Below are 22,430 nucleotides of genomic sequence, written 5' to 3'. Positions count from 1 at the left end.
AGACATGCATGAAAGAGATTCTGCATAATCATATTTCCAAATTTGGCGATGCTTCCATACATCCCGACATTGCCCAGGCATTTTCCAAATTGGGTATAGCATGTCAGAACGTTGGTGATCATAAAAAGGCCATAAGCTATCATAAAAAGACCCTACAGATGAATCGGAGAATTTATGGTGAGAACACTGCACATCCTGCAATCGCCGCGTCACTTAACAACTTGGGTATCGCCTGGAGGGACCTTGGTCATCACAAAAAGGCCGTCAGTTATCATAAACAGTCACAACAGATGAATCGGAGAATCCATGGTGAGAACACTGCACATCCTGAGATCGCCTCGTCCCTTGGCAACTTGGGTATCACCTGGAGCTCCCTTGGTGATCACAAAAAGGCCGTCATCTATTTTGAACAGTCACTACAGATGATGTGGAGTATCTATTTTGAGAACGATGCACATCCTGACATCGCCAGGTCACTTACCAACTTGGGTATCGCCTGGAGGGACCTTGGTGATCACAAAAAGGCCGTCAGCTATCATGAACAGTCACTACAGATGAACCGGATACTATATGGTGAGACGACTGCACATACTGCCATCGCCATGTCACTTAACAACTTAGGTGTGGCCTGGGGGAGCCTTGATAATCACAAAAAGGCCGTCAGCTATCTTGAACAGTCACTACAAATGAACCGGAGTATTTATGGTGACAACACTCCACATCCTGACATTGCCGGGACACTTGGTAACTTGGGTAACGCCTGGGGTAACCTTGGTGATCACAAAAAGGCCGTCAGCTATCATGAACAGTCATTACAGATGAACCGGAGTATCTATGGTGAGAACACTCCACATCCTAACATCGCCGGGTCACTTGACAACTTGGGTAATGAATGGAGCTCTTTTGGGGATCACAAAAAGGCCGTAATCTATTACGAACAGTCACTACACATGAGCCGGACTATCTATGGTGAGAACACTCCACATCCTGGCATCGCCGCGTCACTTAACAATTTGGGTAGTGCATGGAGGGACCTTGGTTATCACAAAAAGGCCGTCACCTGTTTTGAACAGTCACTACAGATGCTGTGTAGTATCTTTGGTGAGAACACTGCACATCCTGACATCGCGGGGTCACTTAACAACTTGGGTAATGCCTGGAGTAAGCTTGGTGATCACAAAAAGGCCGTCAGCTATCACGAGCAGTCACTGCAGATGAACCTAAGTATCTATGGTAAGAGCACCGCTCATCATGACATTGCTATTTCGCTTATCAACTTGGGCATTGACTGGAGTGATCTTGGTGATCACAGAAAGGCTGTCGCACATTTTGAACAGTCATTAGAGATGATGCGTAGTATCTATGACGAGAATACTGCACATCCGTACATTATCGCCTCACTACAAAACTTGTGCAACGCTTGGACAAATCTAGGTGATGACGGAAAAGCCTTCACCTATTTTGTTGAAGTGGCAAAGATAATGAAGATTGTCTAAACAGACGACGACTTTTTTTGACAGGAACAGACCTTACGGGCATTACGGTATATCTATATGAGGAACAGCTTGAATTATGCCAACATTGCCTAGAGCTGTACAACATATCGTTGTCTATTCTCTTATACTGCTAATTAGTGATCAGATCCCTGAAGATGAAGGCATCCTATCTGCTTAATACGAATTAAGAAATTGTTTTGTGACAATGAACTTTTGTAACGAGCAGAATAAACCGGACATTATTGCCCTTGAGATTTTTTGTGTCAGCAGTTTTGTTTTACTAAATTGACGTCGCATAGTCGAAGCTGCTATAACTAACCAATGTTAGGTGATGGGACTTGCGTTTTAAATTCTTATACATGTACAGGCAGACAAATATCATTTACTATCATGATGATTATGGGGGTAGAAAAATGATACTTCATTACTGTATAAAGCAACGGGAATTTGTCATCTATGATACGCATGTGACTAGGTTTTTAGGAGTTTTGAAAGATGTGTACTATGAAGATCATAATCATCCCTTTGTATAATGACTAAAAATTATATCATTTGTTCTTGTGAGAATTTTTGATATTCACATTTCTGTGTCCTTGAGCTGTTTGTATTCATATTTCCTTTATTCATGTATTTACCTAACGAAGATATGCATAGACTTGAATGGTCGCTAATCTGTATCTGTATCTATATAGCCGGTCTAACCGCCCTTCGGCGTAACACACCAGCGACAGATTAGAGAACAGACGCAACACTTCAGCGCAGAATTTTAATTGTCAACGTCAAAATGATGCAAAACATCAAAAAGTACAATCCCAAGGAATCCCGTACACGGTGATATTCGAAATTATTCAAAAATGCCATCAATGGCCAATCAGAACCAACTTTTGCTGTACAACTTAAATGTTTATATAGACACACAGAGACATTTTTTTAAATGAGTAAAACTTTTCAATCTTTCAGATAATCACAGAGCTTGTGTTTAAAAACAAATGAATACCCCACAATAAGTTGGCGTTGACCAGAGGTCAGGGGTAATTTTGTGCATATGGCTCACGTAGCTACATTGGTACTAGAGGCACATCACCCCCTATGCCATACCACTGGTCTTCAGGTTCTTCTTCTAACATGTAATCTTGCTGTTCTGGAATGTTCAGTTCCAGAGATTGTGCCTGCCGTTCCGGAATATTCAGTTCCAGGGCTTGTGCCTGCCGTTCCGGAATGTTCAGTTCTGGAGCTTGTGACTGCCGTTTCGGAATGTTCAGTTCTGGAGCTTGTGACTGCCGTTTCGGAATGTTCAGTTCCAGGGCTTGCGCCTGCCGTTCCGGAATGTTCAGTACCATAGCTTGTGTCTGCCGTTCCAAAATGTTCAGTTCCAGAGCTTGTACCTGCCGTTCCGGAATATTCAGTTCCAAGGCTTGTGCCTGCCGTTCCGGAATGTTCAGTTCCAGAGCTTGTGCCTGCCGTTCCAGAATGTTCAGTTCCAGAGTTTGTGCCTGCCGTTCCGGAATGTTCAGTTCTGAAGCATGTGCCTGCCTTTCCAGAATGGTCAGCTCTATGGCTTGTGTCTGCCGTTCCGGAATGTTTATTTTCAGAGCTTGTGCCTGCCGTTCCGTTATGTTCAGTTCCAGAGCTTGTGCCTGCCGTTCCGGAATGTTCAGTTCCAAAGCTTGAGCACGCCGTTCCGGAACGTCCAGTTCCAGAGCTTGTGCCTGCCGTTCCGGAATGTTCAGTTCCAAAACTTGTGCCTGCCGTTCCGGAATGTTCTCTACCGGAAACTGAGCCAGTGGTTGTTCCATGATGTTCAGTTCTAGAGCTTGTATCTGCTGCTCAGCCTCTGCGTCTCGAGGTAGAGGATCACCCAGAGCGCCTCGCAGCCGCTTCCAGAACAGCGGCCTCTTATCAGCGTCATCCGGCCACATTAGATACGTGTCCCTCTTCAATACCGCGTTCAGGTGTCGAAACCGTTTCAGCATTCTGTCGGGAATCCTCTCCAGAAACACAAGGATGAGGCGCTTCCCTCCCCCTTGCTCAAACATGTGGTACTGGGCCAGCTGGAACTCGTACTCGCACCACTTACTCTTCAAGAAGTTCCTGGTGATGAGGCAGACGGTTCTCCGGCTGTTTTCTACCGCATTCGCGATGTTTTCCACGATGGGAGCGCCGACTGCAAAGTCCCTTTCATGTATGACCAAACTGTAGTCAGGTTCCAGGTTCTCTATCGCCTCATCTATAACCCACATGACGTCCTCATTGTTGTAGGCTATAAAAACATCGTGTGTGTATCTGTGCGGCTCTTGGTTCTCTACTTCTCCAATCTTCGGCCTCCTCCACTTGGCCAACATCCACAGGTAGTACTGAACACGGGCGATATTGTAGTCGACCAGGAAAATGGTCATCATGGCGACGAAGATGCCCGAAGAGGCGAGCACACAAGCCAGGAGGCGGTTAGGTCGGAATCCATGACCACAGTCTGTGTTAAAGAACACGCTTTCTTTCCCCTCTTGTCCGTTGTTATCGTGTTGTTTCTGTGTCAGCCCGTCTATCAAACGTCGCCCACGCAAATTAGGTGGACGTGAACATTTGTATCCTCCATCAGAGACAGGGTGTGGGTTGTGCCAGTTCGCTACCCTATCGTATCCGTCATTGGCCCACTCAACAAACCACCTCAGGCTACAATCACACAGAAACGGGTTGTCTGCAATGTCAAGAGTCACCAAGCGGTCGAAAACAGGACCCAGTGCGGTTTGGTTTAAAACAGGTATCCTATTGCTGCTGAGAATCAACTCCTCCAACAAATACAGACGATGAAACGCATCCCCAATCACCGCAATCCTGTTGGCTGCCAGTTGTAGATGTGTAAGATTGCCAAGACCTTCAAACGTGCTCGCGGTTATATTCTGTATTTGGTTGTAGCTGAGGTCCAGGAATTGTAGCCGCGAGAGTCCTCGGAATGCAGATGACGTAACGGTGTTGATGTAATTATGACTGAGAGCAAGATGTGTTAGCTGGACCAACCATTGGAAATTCCCTCCCTTGATGACACGGATGTGGTTGTGGGAAAGAACCAACGTTTTTAGTTTGATGAAGCCTTTCATAAATGTTTCATCTATCCTTCCAAATGCATTATTATCCAGCATGAGCGCTTTTAGATTTGATGACTTATCCGAAATTAGATTACCCGGATCATAGTTCATACCGTTGTGTGAAAGGTCAAGATACTGCAAGGTCCGGGCGTAGAAGATAGAGTCAGGCATGTAACGTATGTTGTTGTGCTTTAGATCCAGCACAGTAACGTTCTCAGGCAAACATCCACTTTCAACATGCTCAAGTTCATTATAACTCAAGTTCAGGTGATAGACACTCGTCAAACCTTCAAAGGCAAATGATATGGAGAAGGGACATATTTGTCTTGAACCTGTCGCGTCGTTGTGTAAGTTGTTGTGACTGAGATCTAGATGTTCCAACGTCCCTGGGAGTCGAGCTTTTGAGGTGTACATGTTGTTATTATTGAGATAAAGATGAGTAAGAGACGCTAATCCTTCAAACACGCCTGGAGGTACATGACTGTTCAAGTTATTGGTCAAGACAAGATACTCAAGAGACGACAGTTCTTCAAACACGCCTTGTGGTAAGGTATATATGCTATTCAGACTCAAGTCGAGATAGGTGAGCGACCATAATCCACTGAACGACTTCTAAAGTCTGTAATCGGCCCCACTTGTGAAATAAGTCCACATACATCATGCGAGTAGCCATGATATTTCTGAACGCTTTCTCGTTCAAACTTTTCACAACTCTATGCATCCCTGACAGATCCAGCCTTTGGAGATGTGAGAAGTTCGCAAAAGAGTTAGCCTGTATGGAAGTAACGTTGGACATCACAATAGTCAAACTTCTCAAATCTTCCAGACCCTGTATTGCCGCCATGGTGTCGGGTGTTATTGTGTTCACTTCGTTCACGCCAAAATATAACTTCTGAATCTGTGTTTGCTGGAGTTCAGGTAGTACATCCGCAATGTGGGGATCCGGTAGTTCGGGGAGGTACAACGTCTGGAGCTGTCTAAGTGACTTGAGCAGGCCGGGCTCTATGCTAAGACTATCGTATTCGAAGAAGTTGCCCAAGCTTTGTCGCAGATCTAAAATCTTTAGACTTGATAACAGTGGCAGAAACATTTGGACATTAAAATCAATCGGGAAATGTGACGCATATACATGTATTGTTATTGACTCCAAGTTCAACAAGTTTTTAAATTCTGGTCCAAAGTACAGGTCGCTTGCTCTATGGACATGAAGAATCAGTCTTTTGAGTTTGAGTAAGGGTGCCCACAGCAGACGTCGTTGTAAGAATCTGATTCCATGGTAGCTTCTTTCTGTGTTGGTATTCCCATCCTCTACTGTGTTGTCTCGTTCTACAATGTCAAGTACTTCCAATGAAGTCAACGAATCAAATGCGTGGTCAGGTATATAGTCAACGTTTGCCACCGCGAGATATAAAATCTTTAAACTTGTCAAACCCCTGAACACACCCTCACTGATCGTATCTGTGTATGTGTCAACGTCCAGACGTTCCAGGTTTCGCAGATCTTTGAACATTCCATCATGAAGGGAAAACGTGTACAATATGTCTGGCACTCCTCTGGTCAACTCTAGTCGTTCCAAGCTATCTAACCCCGCGAAATCATCAACATCGATGGTCTTAAGATGCATTCTTGACAGATATAAGTACCTCAGGTTTCTTAGCCCTTTGAAAGAATCGTTGTGTAGTTCAGTGATGTTGTTTCCATTGAGGTTCAAGGTGATGACAGACTCGGGGATGCCGGGCGGTATTTGAGTCAGATTTGAACGCGCTGGATCCAACCCTGTACACTGCACAGTTGTTGAGGTCCAGACCTGACACACAGCCGGAAGAATTTGTCCTCTTACCTGCCCTTGTTTGGTTATGAAGACCGAAACCACAGCTAAGCAGACTGCAAGCATTGTTCTAGACCCCATGTTGATTCGCTCTTGTTTACTTTAGATTCTTCTTAGTGTTGCCCTGTGGATAGTCAGAATATTAGGGGTTACTAAAAGAGAGAATTAAAAAAAACGTGATGGGACATTTCACTGTGTGTATGATGCCCATAACATGGGTATATGATCTTTACTGCTTGTTACTGCACAAAATGGGTAAATGCAGTATGTTTACACAACTACTATACTAATCGACTATCAGCGGACTATTGGTCTAACAACTGAAGCTGCTTGCTAGAATGAAGGTCCAAAATGTTCCTTGACCTTCGTCTTTCCAAGTTGCAAGTGTCACCACAATCCATCCATTGTTTTCAGTTATGCCAGCAAAGTATGCAGCAATACGGTAACACAGACACACATACATACATACACACACAAACATGCATACATATATACATACACACACAAACCAACAAACACACATACTTACATACACAGACATACATACATACATACATAGAAACATAACCTTCGGTAGCGGTGAATCTTGAGGTAATGATGTTTGTGCCATTGGAGTGTCATTCTTGTTATCTGACATACTAATTAGGCGAAATAACAGCTATATTTGTATCTCTAGATGTCAGTGAATAAACACTATCGATGTCACAAAAACACAGAAGATAGAAGGCAGGACACCGCAATTCCACCTGTGCATTGTGTGTGCGGTATCATGGTAACACAAAAGCGGTCATCACCTGATACACCCTCCCCAGGGGAGCGTAAAGTCCCACATGACGTCACAGGACAGAAATAGCATGTTGCGTGTCGACTTCAAGGACGATCTCATAGACGTAATCTCCAAACAGATGTAGGAAGACATTCTAACTTATTCTAAACCAGGAAAGCCGCTCGTAAACGTGGCGATTTGGCCCTCTAACATCTACTTGGATTACCAAGGTCGCAACATGGTTGTAAAGTGTCCTTGAAAACTACGTTTCAAGCAGATGTCAGAAGGGAAAGTCCTTAATATGTTTTCTAGCTCCCTGTTTTGTTACAAATGGTCTTCTTGGCTTAGTTCGGAAGCCTTCTAACTTTATTGGAGAATACGCTTTTATAGCTCCCAGTTTCAGTTACTGGCATTAGACCTGTTTGGAGATTACTTGCAGACAGAAAGCTAGCAGGTGACAACATACCATTAGAAGTATCGTCCTACTATGATGGACGTACTACCTGCCACATGGGTCGAATTAGGGAACACTTCCTCCTTTTAACAATAGCCTGATCGAGAAGTACGAACTCTACCATGCCTATGATGTCCCGCATTAATCCAGTATTCCTCATTCTGTTCTTTCCTTCGCCTTGTCGGAGGGTAACGTTTGTGTTGTTGCCATGGACTATGCAGGCGCGAACTCTACAGCTAGCCTTTCCTTAAGACTATGATCTTTTGATCTCTGACGCTTATATATGATAAAAAGAACAAGATAAACTAACTGGGCTAAGTTGAGAAACAGCATATGAAACGGCGCTATTTTACACAACGCTATTTCCTTGTCTGTTGACACACGTCTTTTGATTTCAAGACGTTGTTTTTGACATGTATTAGCGAGTCAGAAATCAAATACCTTCACTTTAACATCCCTCCAACAACCCTTACTGTATGTATTTTTAACACAGCCTAACTTTCATAGTTTTTCAAAATTATGGAAGGCATTTGGCACAGGTTAACATGTTCCGACATCCTGGGTCCTTACAATATCTTTTTTTTACCGTTAGATTGGACACGTGAATAGAGTAATTTCTTACCTCAGGAAACACGAAGTCCTCTTCTGTCCCGGGTTTGGGTTTTCACAAGCCGAGGCCACAGGTTTGATCCCCAAGCTCTTGCGGAAAGAAATGAAATTCGCCGGAAACTGCTGTGGTGGTTGGGAGCTATTTCCTAATCACATTCAGCCTGTCTGACTGTCCACCAGAGCATGTTCAAGCTCCTTAACACAATTACTCACCTTCTCGTCACGGTGTTTGACGGTCGTCTGTACCTCACGTCAATCACAAGCGAGCTATTCAGGCGCTAACTCTGTTGTGTACAACTCTGTTGTGTGTACGTCGTTGTTTGTCTTTTTTTTTCTTGTTGTTTTCCCAAGATGCAAATTGGATGTTTTGTTTGCAAACAAAGAACTAGAAGGGCGCTCCAACCACTCTATTGTACCTCTGCGAAGGGACCAAATGTGTTCACAGGACTGGAGTGTTTGTACAGCGGTTGCCATGTTTCTAAAGTGCTTCACAAAAAGGCCAATGCAACACTGGGTAAAGCCTGGAGATACGAATAAGATAGACATGAGCTTTTAGTGATTAAAGAGGTTGTTTACACATATGTATCTGGGTCAACCTATCATAGACAATTATGTGTTCTGCGATTATAGTAAGCAGTAGTTCGACTGGATTGAACAGCCTACCAAATCATAGTTTTCCAGGGACCTTTCGGTCAGAGGTCAGAAGAGAGCAAAACTCTCATTCTTGCCCTGTCTCGGAAAGTAGTGTCAGATTTGCTTCACCGAATATTTCACATTACACTAGCAAATTTACCTTCTAATGAATTATCATTCTGTTTTTTTATTGGGGAGTGTCGTCTTCGTCACTTAAAGCGACCAAGAAGCACCAGGCCAAACGCAACCCCCCGTCATATCGAGGACTATATAATGTCCTTGGTCATATTTAGCCTCCATAGCAGACTCTCTGGGCGTTTTTTGGGCTCATGATACCCTTTTAGCTGATGACTTCTTTTTGTACTGGGTCGTTTGTGCAGTCAGCCTGTAAACGTTAGGCCCATATGGTTACGGACTGGCTTCACAAACAACCCAATACAAAAAGAAGTCATCAGCAAAAAGTGTATCATGAGCCAACAAAAGACCCAGAGAGCCTGCTATGGAGGCTAATTCAGGGGGCGGGGGGGGGGGGGGGGGGGGCTGTGGTTCAAATCCCCTTGGGCCCTAGAACCAAGCTGGCGTGTGTAGGCCCTGGAAACAGTCTGGCATCCAGGCTACATGTAAATGGGTCAACCGTATCATACTCAGAGCTAGAGAGAATCTAGTGTTGTGGCAATTGTCAGCACCAGTTCGACTTTATTTAAATCCTTACGGTCAGCGGCGCTCTTACATCATAATAGCAAAGGATACCATTAACGCTACTAACACATTTCCCAACCGGGGCCCGGACGGGATGTTTGAGGAAACAAAAAATTAAAGTGTATATCAATAAATATTAACATGTACATATTCATCTACACAAAACGAACCAAAAATAAAGAGCATAGCTTGCAAGGTAAGGTCTTAAAATACTTTTTTGTACGTTTTTAACTTTGTGATTTTGTTGTTTATGTCATTTATATCATACTTTTCGTTCCCAAAGACAGTCCGGTCGGACCCCGGATTGGAAATGTGACCTAAGCATGACAGTGGTCCAAGACCAAGGCAAAAACTAAAGTCTTGTCGACTCTGTCTGTCCATCTCTTTTTCCATCCTCCTCTTTTACCCTTGGTTGTTCACGCTTAGTACTGCCACGTCGTTTCCTGATGCTCTTCCTACACATGATCTCCCGGATGTAGAACCCAAACTTCTCTCCGAGCAGAGCGTACAGAAACGGGTTGGCGACAGAGTTGACGATCTGTAGCATGAAACACGCCCAAGTTCCGTAGGACAATGCCCTATTGTCTACCGTTGTGCTTGAGACGTACACCAGGTTTAAAATGTGTCCTGGCAGCCAGGATACAACAAAGGCTACAACAACGGCGGTCACCATCCTTGTGACACGGTTACGTGACTTGATGTCATTCCTAGAACCAGAAGGCAGATCCCTGTTTTGCCTTAAGGTCTTAAACAAAAGTATGTATGATATAGAGATTATTAATAAAGGGATAACAAAGGTTATCAGAAAACTAACAAGCGTAGGTATGAACGTAGCCTGTAAAAATACAAACACATACCCCACAACACTTAACCCAATTGCTAACACCCATAAACCGGCGTTTATGAGCCAAGCGCGCTTTCTCGAACTGCGGTCCATGTGGCCTATCGGGTCTGAAATAGCCTGGTAACGTTCGATACTCAGTGTTGTGAGACATAGCACGCTGACGAAGGCACTTGTCCCGTAGCTTACAAAGAAAACGTGTTGCAGCCAGCCGCCCAATTTTCTAAGCAGTGCCACAGTCCATACCAATGGTGTTGCCACCGTGCAAAAGATGAAGTCGGCCCCGGCAAGGTTCAAGACGAAGATGTTTGGATAGGTTTTCATCTTCGGCTTCTTTGCTATGATGTAGATGACGAGAGCGTTGAACACAGAACCGATGGCAGCCAGAATAAGGTGCACCGTCGGACCCCAGACTGTTGGCTCCAGGGAAGTGAGAACGGAAAACGGAGGAAAGAAACCACTTCCGGTGGGTCCACTGGTCTGATTGTCGCCGATTTCGGGCGGGCGTGATGTTCCCGGAAATGACGTCATCGTTGCGTTAGTGTGACGTTGCAGCGTAATTGTTTTAAAGATGACGCTATACTGGAAAAGAAGTTCAAACTGTCTATTAGGATTGGCTATTCTGACATTGGGCCGGCCAAATTGAATCAGATTAAGAGATATCATTTGAAGCCTAACCCTTTCCAATTAGCTAAACGCTCTGCGTTGTTACAATACTTAAGTCTTTGACATCTTCCCAGCAAAATAGACTGGTTCTACTAGTTATCAGTATTCTCATGTCATGGTGGGGAGGAACGTTGGAAACGACATACAGCAAAGCCAAGTTTTATAAAGGCTTCAGCTATGCTTTCGGCACTGCGGGAATGTGTCTGTGGGCCACTGTACTTTTGTTTTACTTTCCTTCAGCTACGCCTACTTCCGGGATAAGACAGAGTCTTGCATGAGGGTCAGTCCTACACGGAACACCGCACCTTTCTAGAATGTGGGAACGTATTTAAGCTAACACTACCTCCGACTTTACTTGCACATGTGTTATTTTACATGTATTGTGGGCAAACTTTTCAGAACCAAGTCGCCTTTTGAACCTCCACTCAGTCTTGTCAACCTGTCCTTGTTTGACCTACTGCGGCCGCCATTTTGTTTTGCACAATGATTCCATACACTACCATTGTACTTTTACTTACAAAAACGTACAACGGTAAATCTAAGGACTGAACAAAGAACATGGCAAGACAGCATTCACTTCCAACGACCTGATATTTCAACATCCAAGCCGTCAAACGCACTTTCAGTTGTCAACTGTTAACGTTATGATACGTGATTATGAACTTTTAGAAGAGGTTAAGACAGCCTGCCAAAGGCATTCAAGCATATGCACCGCCGTTGGTAAATGAAGTTCCTTCTTTGTTCTTGAGCAAAGGGGCACCAGCTAATACTGTACACATTTCTAAACTATTCTCCATGTTATAGGTAAAAATGGCTTAAAACGTTGCCAAAAACACAAACAACAAAGTTACGTATACCTGTTTGTCCCAAGACCTGGGCCGATCTGACGAAAATAGACGTGACGTCATTAGGGTGTGCCGCCGTCCAACGGTGGAACTCACATATTGCATTCGTCCCACACTATTTATTCTGTTATCTACCTAACCTAATATGTTACTTGTGACATTTACAAATGAAGATAAGGCTGTAACGTTTATTGTGATTGCAGTCTACTCTAGTTATGACATAGGCCACAATGTTGACAACATGTTCTAACAGATGTTTTGAGTTGACATTAGTACAATGCAAACCACCAAATACACAAAGTCTGAAAAAACACCTGTTTTAACACGAGGAATGAGGACCATGATTTATACTCTTGATAGTGCACATGTATCTTATTTGTTAATACTAGCTAAATTGACTACAAACGTCCTACAAATATCCTAAATAGATCATGATCTGCAACGTGAGGCATCAGGCCGGGAACAATGAAATATTGACAGGAAGTAATTAATTGACGTCTCATGTTTAAAAAAATTGTATTTTTCTCCACAAGTTTTTCAACCAACAGACAGAGAAAGATGACACAGAAAGTGTGTACAGCCAAACCTTCTTGTCTTTTCTGTTATCTCCGCATAGTTAAATGTCTTGAATTGAAGAGAGGCCATTTGGTATACTAGTATTTTCTTAGCCAACCCTACCCCATGTGCTTAGTACGACAGCAAGATGTTAATGGGGTCTAAACTAAACAATCAAAAGTACATTCAGTGCATAAAAACATTTTCTTGGTAAGTATCAACGACTTTTTTTACAAATATAATTACACTTAAGAACAGAATTGCTTTCCATGTTTTCTTTATTATCTCCATGAAAAAAGGCTTTGCGTGCGTTTGCATGTTTGTGTCACCGGATGCTTAAAGTCAGGATAACTGTAGAACGTGTAGGTGGATTGTAATGATATTTGGTATGTGGGTAGGTGTTGGGAGGAGAAAGGTCAAGGTCGATTTTGGGCCCCCTGGTATGTGTCACTGGTTCTGCAATGGCGTATTTGTCAAAATCTTTTAAGGAGAATAACTGAAGAAAGGAGCGACAGATTTTCATGTTATTTACTATGCAGGTAGCTTAGACAGAGATGTATACAATGAACTGCAAATTATGCATATTGGACTTAATTTGCATAAGTAATGAGGAAATCTATATTTGCAGTGTTGTCCATTGCATATTATGGCAAATCTGTTAGTAGCTATTTAAATGGGTCACTTCTCCTGGGCCCGACAGGTGGGGCTCATACCATTGAGGGATACAGAATGGGGGGAACTGGTTTAATAAAAAACAAATTTGCAAGGAGATGTTGGGTCCTAAGACTCTTGTCTTTACATTCAAATGTCAGTCTAACAAACTTTTTACGGTCACCCACAGTGGACAGTTGGCACTTAGACTAGATATTCAAAACTTCACAGATGTTCGCCAATGTAGGATATATACTTCCAATACATGCCTATGTTCCTTACTGTTTCATTGTCTTTTGTGAAGTGATGCAAGATACTAAATCATACATGTACAATCTACCCCAAAATTACAATTTAGTACTAATTTGTGATCATTTATTCTGTCCTTGGTCTTTATTGGTTATCACCATCCCCGTCCTTGGTGCTGATTGGTTACCATCATCCCTGCTCTTGGTGCTGATTGGTCATCATCGTCCCTGTTTTCCTAAAACTAGAGTCTTGTCGACTCTGTCTGTCCATCTCTTTTTCCATCCTCCTCTTGTGCCTTCGGTTGTTCAAGCCTGGCACTGACACGTTGTTTCCTTACACTCTTCCTACACATGATCTCTCTGATGTAGAACCCAAACTTCTCTCCGAGCAGAGCGTACAGAAACGGGTTGGCGACTGAGTTGACGATCTGTAGCATGAAGCACGCCCAAGTTCCGTAGGACAATGCCCTATTGTCTACCGTTGTGCTTGAGACGTACACAAGGTTTAAAATGTGTCCTGGCAGCCATGATACAACAAAGGCTACAACAACGGCGGTTACCATCCTCGTTACGCGGTTACGTGACTTGATGTCATTCCCAGAACCAGCAGGCAGACCTCTATTTTGCCTTAAGGTCTTAAACAAAAGTATGTATGATATAGAGATTATCAATAAAGGGATAACAAAGGTTATCAGAAAACTAACAAGCATAGGTATGAACGTAGCCTGTAAAAATACAAACACATATCCCAGAACACTTAACACAGTTGCTACCAGCCATAAACCGGCGTTTATGAGCCAAGCGCGTTTCCTCGAACTGCGGTCAATGTGGCCTATGGGGTCTGAAATAGCCTGGTAGCGTTCGATACTCAGTGTAGTCAGACATAGCAAGCTGACGAAAGCACTTGTCCCGTAGCTTGCAAAGAAGACGTGTTGCAGCCAGCCGCCTAGTTTCCCCAGCAGGACCTCGGTCCATACCAGTGGAGTTGCCACCGTGCAAAAGACGAAGTCGGCTACGGCAAGGTTCAAGACGAAGATGTTTGGATAGGTCCTCATCTTCGGCTTCTTAGCTATGATGTAGATGACGAGAGCGTTGAACACAGAACCAAAGGCAGCCAGAACAAGGTGCACCGTCGGACCCCAGACTGTAGGCTCCAGGGAAGTGATCATGAGAACGGTTAACGGAGGGAATATACCGTTTTCGATAGTTGCGAGGGTTGGTTGATAGTCGCCGCTTAAATCAGGGAGACGTGATGTTGTCGAAAATGACGTCATCGTTGCATCAGTGTGACGATATCAGGTAACTGTTGTTAAGGTGACGCTATCCTGGAAAATTATACACATAAATGTCAATTTAAGATAAAACAAGTAAACCGGGTGCAATGATGCGAGTTTTTTTCCCCGCCTGAACAGTTGCGCAAGACATCCCGACCTATGGTTATGCAAATATTAGTACATGTACTCCCGTCGGCTTCCCATCGTCTTTTGCCCGACAGCCGCTCTGATACCCTAACTTCAAAATACCGCTCGCTCCGATGCCCTCCTTCGGGCGCGCGGTCGCCCACCCGATTTCGCCGGTATTCCAATCCCACAGAAAAGGCCGGTATACATACGGTATACACATGGTACAACACTCACTCCGAGGCCTATGCTAAAAGTGGTCAATCCCACGGCTGTTGAATTGAACAATCGACGGTCTTTGGAACTAGGTTAATGAACATTTGGACACGTTTTCAAGCACAAGACTTTCAGAGCTAATTCGACTTTGCTAACGCCACTCAGTAGTGGCAACGTTTCCGTGATCTAGCCGTCATTTTGTTTTGATCAAGCAATTCCATATGGTACCTATATTCCATGTTGGTACTAACAGAAGACAATACAATGATAAAAGGTACGGGTTAAAAGACAGAATAACAAGACAAGATTTCACTACCAACGACCTGTTATCCAAATACCATATGCATTGCCATTGAAAATGATTTGTAGCAGTAAACTGTTAACGTTATGATACTAGCTTATAAACTTAAGAGGGAAAAGACAGCTTGTTTGAAAATTAAACCACCGAAAAGGCAGTCCCTTCTTTGTCCTAGAACAAAAACTAGTGACACACACAGATGTTGTTGTACACATTTTAAGACTATCCCCCCATGATTGTGGGTAGAAATGGTTTTAAATGTTGCCGAAAAGCTCATACAAACCTTTAACGTACCTGCTTGTGCCCGAGACCTGGGCCGATCTGACGAAAATAGACGTGACGTCGTTAGGGTGTGCCTCCGTCCAACGGCGGAACTCACATATTGCATTCGTCCCACACTATTTGTTTTGTTATCTACCTAAGCTAATATGTTACTTGTGACATTTACAAATGAAGATAAAGCTGTAACGTTTATTGTGATTGCAGTCTACCCTAGTTATATGACATAGGCCACAATGTTGACAACATGTTCTAACAGATGTTTTGAGTTGACATTAGTACAATGCAAACCACCAAATACACAAAGTCTGAAAAAACACCTGTTTTAACACGAGGAATGAGGACTATGATTTATATTCTTGATAGTACACATGTATCTTATTTGTTAAAACTAGCTAAATTGACTACAAACGTCCTACAAATATCCTAAATAGATCATGATCTGCAACGTGAGGCATCAGGCCGGGAACAATGACATATTGACAGGAAGTAATCAATTGACGTCTCATGTTTAAAAAAATTGTATTTTTCTCCACAAGTTTTTCAACCAACTAATATCAGACAGAGAAAGATGGCAAAAGTGTGTACAGCCAAACCTTCTTGTCTTTTCTGTTGTCTCCGCATGGTAAAATGTCTTGAATTGAACAGAGGCCATTTGGTATACTAGTAGTTTCTTAGCCAACCCTACCCAATGTGCTTAGTACGACAGCAAGATGTTAATGGGGTCTAAACTAAACAATCAAAAGTATATTCAGTGCATAAAAACATTTTCTTGGTAAATATCAACGACTTTTTTACAAATATAATTACACTTGAGAACATTATTGCTTTCCATGTTTTCTTTATATTTACATTCAAATGTCAGTCTAACTAAATTTTTACGGTCACCCACAGTACACAGTTGGCACTTAGACTAGATATTCAAAACTTCACAGATGTTCACCAATGTAGGATATATACTCCCAATACATGTCAATGTTCCTTACTGTTCCATTGTCTTCTGTGAACTGATGCAAGATACTAAATAATAAGATTTAACCCAAAATTACAATTTGGTACTGAATTATTATTACTAATCCTGTCCTTGGTGCTGATTGGTTGCCATCATCCCTGTCCCTGGTTCTTCCTGATTATCACAATCCCTGTCCTTGGTGCTGATCGGTTGCCATCATTCCTGTCCTTGGTTCTTCTTGATTATCACAATCCTTGTCCTTGGTTCTGATTGGTTACCATCATCCTTGTCCTTGGTGCTGATTGGTTGCCATCATCCCTGTCCTTGATGCTGATTGGTTATCATCTTCGCTGTCCTTGGTGCTGATTAGTAACCATCATCCCTGTCCTTGGTGCTGATTGCTTATCATCATCCTTGTCCTTGGTGCTGATTGGTCATCATCATCCCTGTTCCCCTAAAACTAGAGTCTTGTCGACTCTGTCTGTCCATCTCCTCTTCCATCCTCCTCTCTTGTCCTTGGTTGTTCACGCCTGGCACTGTCACGTTGTTTCCTTACATCCTTCATACACATGATTTCCCGGATGTAGAACCCAAACTTCTCTCCGAGCAGAGCGTACAGAAACGGGTTGGCGACAGAGTTGACGATCTGTAGCATGAAGCACGCCCAAGTTCCGTAGGACAATGCCCTATTGTCTATCGTTGTGCTTGAGACGTACACCAAGTTCAAAATGTGTCCTGGCAGCCAGGATACAACAAAGACTACAACAACGGCAGTCACCATCCTCGTAACGCGGTTACGCGACTTTATGTCACTCCTAGAACCAACAGGCAGACCCCTATCTTGCCTTAAGGTGTTGAACAAAAGAGTGTAAGATACAGAGATTATCAATAAAGGGATAACAAAGGTTATCAGAAAACTAACAAACGTAGGTATGAACGTAGCAACCTGTAGAAATACAAACACATATCCCAGAACACTTGACACAATTGCCACCAACCATAAACCGGCGTTTATAAGCCAGGCGCGCTTTCTCGAACTGCGGTCAATGTGGCCTATCGGGTCTGAAATAGCCTGGTAGCGTTCGATACTCAGTGTTGTCAGACATAGCACGCTGACAATGGCACAAATAGCATAGCTTACAAAGGAAACGTGTTGGAGCCACCCGCCTAACTCTCCAAGCAGATCTACAGTCCTTATCAAAGGAGTTGCCACCGTGCAGAAGACGAAGTCAGTCACTGCTAAGTTCAAGACGAAGATGTTTGGATAGGTCTTCATCTTCGGCTTCTTTACTATGATGTAGATGACGAGAGCGTTGAGCACAGAACCGATGGCAGCCAGAATAAGGTGCACCGTCGGACCCCAGACTGTTGGCTCCAGGGAAGCGATGTCAGAGAACGCAGGAAACAAACCACTTCCGGTGGGTCCACTGGTCTGATTTCCTCCGATTTCGGGTGGGTGTGTTGTTCCCGGAAATGACGTCATCGTTGTGTTAGTGTGACGTTACAGAGTAACTGTTGTAAAGGTGGTGCTATCCTGGAAAAGAAGTTCACAGTGTTGACGATATGTTGCATCTAGCATATGTCCCTAGATACCACGTTTTCAAAATCCCCGACATATGTTACCTTGCGGATTTAGGTGAAATAGCGTTAGCTCCGACTTTCCTTCTACCTGCTGCATATCATGTAAGATTCTACTTACAACCTCCGCTAAGTCGTGACAACCTGTTTTTGGTGAATTAGCCGCCATCTTGTTTAGCACAATGGTTCCATTCGGTGTTATTCGAAAACATGCAATGATAAAAGTTACGAGTGAAAAGACAGCAGGACAAAACAACACTCACTACCGACGACTTTCATTCCATCGTCCTAGCCGTCAAAAAAACATTTAAGCCGTCTACTGTAATAACGTTATGGTACGAGTTTATGAACTTAACAGGTTTCTCCAGAGAGCCTAGAAGCTGGTCACCAGTCTCTATGGGTTACACTGGGAAACCAGACTTGGGACCGGGCCGTTAGCGCTACGGGGGAGTCATTTAGATCGGCGGGCTTACTGCGAGTCTTGGGCCGCCAAAGGAACTGGCTAACGGCCTGTTCCCAAGTCTGGTTTCCCAAGGTACTATGGGTCGGCTTACGGGTGTTCTAACGGGCCCAGTCTGCTAAGCATATGCCTGTCTCTGCAACACTAACACAGGTAAACCGTTAACGTACCTGTTGTACCGGGACCTGGGCAGAGCGGAGGAAAATAGACGTCAGGGTATTAGGGTGTGCTTCTGTCAAACAGCGGAACTCACTGATTGAATTTGTCTGGCAGTATTTGTTCTGTACATGTCATTAACCTAGTTTTTTGCCTCATGTGACATTTGCCAATAAAGGTAAAGCTGTAGATTGTGGTTACAAACCATCATGGCTATACTTAACGGGCCATAAATGTTGACAACTGGTCCAAACAGATGTTTTGAGTTGACATTCGGACAAAGTAACCCACCAAAGTACACAGGAGCCACCTGTTTAAGCTGTGTTAGAACACAATTTCACAAACTTTAATGCTGTATATTTTTCACCTTTATGATGGTGGTGTAATGTACATCAGGTCATGGGATAGATCATATAAGATTTGAATCACCATATGGGCATTGCAGATAGTATATTCTCATGAATATATGACTAAGTTATTCTTTTGCTATTCCGCTTAATGATTCATGTGATGGAGTACAATTCTGATTTTGGTAATTTGCTTTGTATGATTACTCTTGTCAAATTAAGAGGCTGAAACGAAAAAAAAACCAAATATATTCAGCGCACTGTCTCTATATCGAGTCATGTTTGCTTGCACTGTTACTATATAGAGTCATGTTCACTTGGATTGTTACTGTATATAGTCATGTTCATTTGCATTGTTCTACACACAGTCGTGTTCACTTGCACTGTTATCATATTGCCTTATAGCTATGCTTACTTGCATTGTTACTATATAGAGTTATGTTCACTTGTACTGTTACTACTAGTATATAGAGTTATGTTCACTTGTACTGTTACTATATAGAGTTATGTTCACTTGTACTGTTGCTACACAGAGTCATGTTCACTTCCAGTTTTGATATACATAGCCAGCTTCACTTGTACATTTACCATACTATATACTATACTATATACTATATCATCACTGTCTTTGGTGCTGATTGGTCATCATCATCCCTGTCTTTGGTGCTGATTTGTCATCATCATTCCTGTCTTTGGTGCTGATTGGTCATCATTATCCCTGTCTTTGGTGCTGATTGGCCATCACAAACCTGTCCTTGCTGCTGATTGGTTATAAGTCTTGTCCTTGGTGTCAAGTCAAGTCAAGTCAAAGCCTTTGTTTTCTTTCGACTGCTTGTTCAGACATGCGGGCCGCTTTTCAACAAGGTCGAAGTGGAGGGGCAGGAGTCACGGATAAAGAGTACAAAAGTAACTTTGATTGGTCATCACCACCCCTGACTTTGGTGCTGGTTGGTCATCACCATCATTGTCCTTGGTGCTGATTGGTTATCATAATTCTTGTCCTCGGTGCTGATTGGTCATCACCGCCCTGTCTTTGTTACTGATTGTTCACTCGCATCCCTGTTCTTGGTGCTGATTGGTCATCTCCACTCCTGTCTCGGTCCTGGTGCCCTCGGTCCATCATCACCTTTGTCCTTGGTGCTCATTGGTCATCGCCAGTGCTGCCTTGATTAAAACCCTTTATCCACCATTAGATACATAACTGAATATTGACGACGATAACCTTTACTATACCATTTCACACCATATGGCTAGATACATAAAAAATACAATATATACAAGTCAGTTTGAATGCCGTAATGCATATTTGGGTCTGGGTTCATCTCGTTTCCTTTGTAATGACGGAAGCGTTAAAACAGTTTTTTTAAAGAGGATATGCCTAAATGCATATAATTTTAAAATTGTCAATGTTGCATAATTGTATTGAGTCAAGATAGTTTGTATCTATCTATGAAGCGCATTTCTCTCTCTTGGCTGTCTTCATTACTTCACAGTGCCTGACTGTCTGCCATGGAAGATGTTCCACCTTGTCTTTGCTTGTGCCCTTGTATTGTCGTAGGTTCTCCATCCCTGTGTTGTTGTTTACCAGGGTTCTTTCGGCACATCATTTCTCGTATGTAGAACCCAAACTTTTCACCAAGCAGTGCATATAGGAACGGGTTCGTCACCGCATTGATGACTTGCAGTACGAAACAAACCCGCAAGGCGAGTGCCAGAACTGTGATGTTGCTGCCTGAAACGGCTACTAAACCTATGATATGTGCTGGAGACCACGATACGACATAGGCTACTACAACGGCAGTCACCATCCTAGTCACACGACCATGGGACCTGGCTTCGCTCCTTGCCCTAGCGGGTATATCACCACGCTGTTTTAAAGCCTTGAATAAGAGTATGTAAAAGATGACTGTAACCAGCAATGGGACTGCAAACATCACTATGAAACTGTAAAGTTTTGCTGCAAGCGTGCGATTTCTCAGGTCCGCAGATCTCACGTCTTGTTGATCCCCTGGTAGCATCACAAAGACATAAAAGAGGATGCTTACGAGAATCGAGCCGACCCAAAACCCGGCGATCGCAAGCAAGCCGCGTCTCACAGACTGGCACCGCTGGACGTGACGTATGGGGTTCGAAACAGCTTGGTAACGTTCGATACTCATAGTCATCAGACACAGCGCGCCAACAAGAGTGCAAGTGTCGTAGCTAACAAACGATACATGCGCCAACCAACCATTGAAACCATCGAGCCAAAACACCATCCACGACAAAGGGATCGCCACTGCGCAGAAGACAAAGTCTGACAACGCAAGGCTAAACACAAAGATGTTTGGATACGTTCTCATCTTTGGTTTTCTCAGTAAAATGTAGATGACAAGCGCGTTGGCTACAGCGCCCATGGCTGCTAGAATCAGGTGAATCACAGTGTACCATGTGGGTGCGTCCAGTGTGTCGATAAGATCGTATCGTGTAACTGTCTCGTTGACAGTCACCTTGGGAAGAGGAATCACCGGATATGACGCCATCTTTCCTCACCGTTGTTGTCGTTTCGGTGACGCTTGTGTTTTTTTTGTTTTTTTTGGTTGATAGACAAAATAATTCAAGAAGCTGTCAACGGATCTGTATAATATCTGACATATGAAATATGTACAGAATTGAAGGACAAGTTTGGTTATTGGCCCCTGGCGGCTTTCTATGGTACTGCAGGAGCACTTCCGCTTCTGATATCTTTGTTGTTGTTGTAGTGGTGGTGGTTGACTTCTTTCTCCTTTCTTCAGCTCACTTTCCAGAATTTTTTTCTCAGCCTGGTTATCAGCTTTGTCGTCTCAAATTGCAAACCTGGAAGGCGAATGAGAAGATTTACGGCAAAGAAAGTGCATATATTGTTGGAATTGGTACATGGTTAGAAAATAACAAATATTGTAGACCTCAAATTACACAGACTCTGTTAACGATATGCATCAAGTTTTTTTTTTCAAAATAAATATTTCATAAATACTTGACATATATTCAAACTTTTGGAAGTTTTAGAGAAAACACGAGTGAAATTATACAGTAAGACGCTTCAAAACAAACCCAAAACTACGGTACACAACAAATAACAATTACCTACCAACGTTTCGGTGGTCCTGCTACTAGTGCCTTCCTCGGAGCAATGATGACTAGTTCCACTTCCCACCGCTAGGTGTCGCTGTAGTGAAAAGATTGTGGCCTCAGACGTTACTGACAGTCCTCATGCGAACATGAATAATGAATTCGCCAGATTAGAAGGGCCCAGTGATAAAGCTTATCTTTGCTTTAAATGATCACACTCGGTTTATTTTGGAACTTTCCGTTGGTGTATAGACAACGCTGTTCACCAAGACAGAGCGTG

At 43.3% G+C, this 22,430-nt stretch overlaps 4 protein-coding genes and 1 long non-coding RNA gene across 5 annotated transcripts; all 5 read right to left on the bottom strand.

The window, feature by feature from the left end:
- Window positions 1-2,554: 2,554 nt before the first annotated feature.
- On the bottom strand, window positions 2,555-5,185 carry LOC136422196 (toll-like receptor 13). Its single transcript, XM_066409841.1, has one exon. It carries the CDS (start codon window positions 4,991-4,993, stop codon window positions 2,555-2,557), a length of 2,439 nt encoding a protein of 812 aa, XP_066265938.1. The 5' UTR covers window positions 4,994-5,185.
- Window positions 5,186-9,543: 4,358 nt separating this feature from the next.
- LOC136421871 (uncharacterized) lies at window positions 9,544-12,043 on the bottom strand. The gene is made up of 2 exons (XR_010753529.1): window positions 11,933-12,043; window positions 9,544-10,991 (listed from the first exon to the last, which is right to left on the bottom strand). It is a non-coding gene; the product is annotated as an uncharacterized lncRNA (long non-coding RNA).
- Window positions 12,044-13,205: 1,162 nt separating this feature from the next.
- LOC136421870 (somatostatin receptor type 5-like) lies at window positions 13,206-15,593 on the bottom strand. The gene is made up of 2 exons (XM_066409437.1): window positions 15,572-15,593; window positions 13,206-14,699 (listed from the first exon to the last, which is right to left on the bottom strand). Exon 2 carries the CDS (start codon window positions 14,646-14,648, stop codon window positions 13,617-13,619), a length of 1,032 nt encoding a protein of 343 aa, XP_066265534.1. The 5' UTR covers window positions 14,649-14,699; window positions 15,572-15,593; the 3' UTR covers window positions 13,206-13,616.
- Window positions 15,594-16,653: 1,060 nt separating this feature from the next.
- LOC136421886 (kappa-type opioid receptor-like) lies at window positions 16,654-19,184 on the bottom strand. Its single transcript, XM_066409458.1, has one exon. The coding sequence runs from the start codon at window positions 18,000-18,002 to the stop codon at window positions 16,980-16,982; it is 1,023 nt and encodes a 340-aa protein (XP_066265555.1). The 5' UTR covers window positions 18,003-19,184; the 3' UTR covers window positions 16,654-16,979.
- A 6-nt stretch (window positions 19,185-19,190) lies between these two features.
- LOC136421885 (somatostatin receptor type 2-like) lies at window positions 19,191-22,263 on the bottom strand. Its single transcript, XM_066409457.1, has 2 exons — window positions 22,170-22,263; window positions 19,191-21,895 (listed from the first exon to the last, which is right to left on the bottom strand). The coding sequence occupies exon 2, from the start codon at window positions 21,580-21,582 to the stop codon at window positions 20,548-20,550; it is 1,035 nt and encodes a 344-aa protein (XP_066265554.1). The 5' UTR covers window positions 21,583-21,895; window positions 22,170-22,263; the 3' UTR covers window positions 19,191-20,547.
- Between the last annotated feature and the right edge of the window lie 167 nt (window positions 22,264-22,430).

The sequence above is a fragment of the Branchiostoma lanceolatum genome, chromosome 16 (genome assembly GCF_035083965.1).
Source record: "Branchiostoma lanceolatum isolate klBraLanc5 chromosome 16, klBraLanc5.hap2, whole genome shotgun sequence".
Taxonomy (NCBI): Eukaryota; Metazoa; Chordata; class Leptocardii; order Amphioxiformes; family Branchiostomatidae; genus Branchiostoma; species Branchiostoma lanceolatum.
Note: the sequence above shows the minus strand (reverse complement) of the source record. Positions and strands in the feature narration are given on the sequence as shown.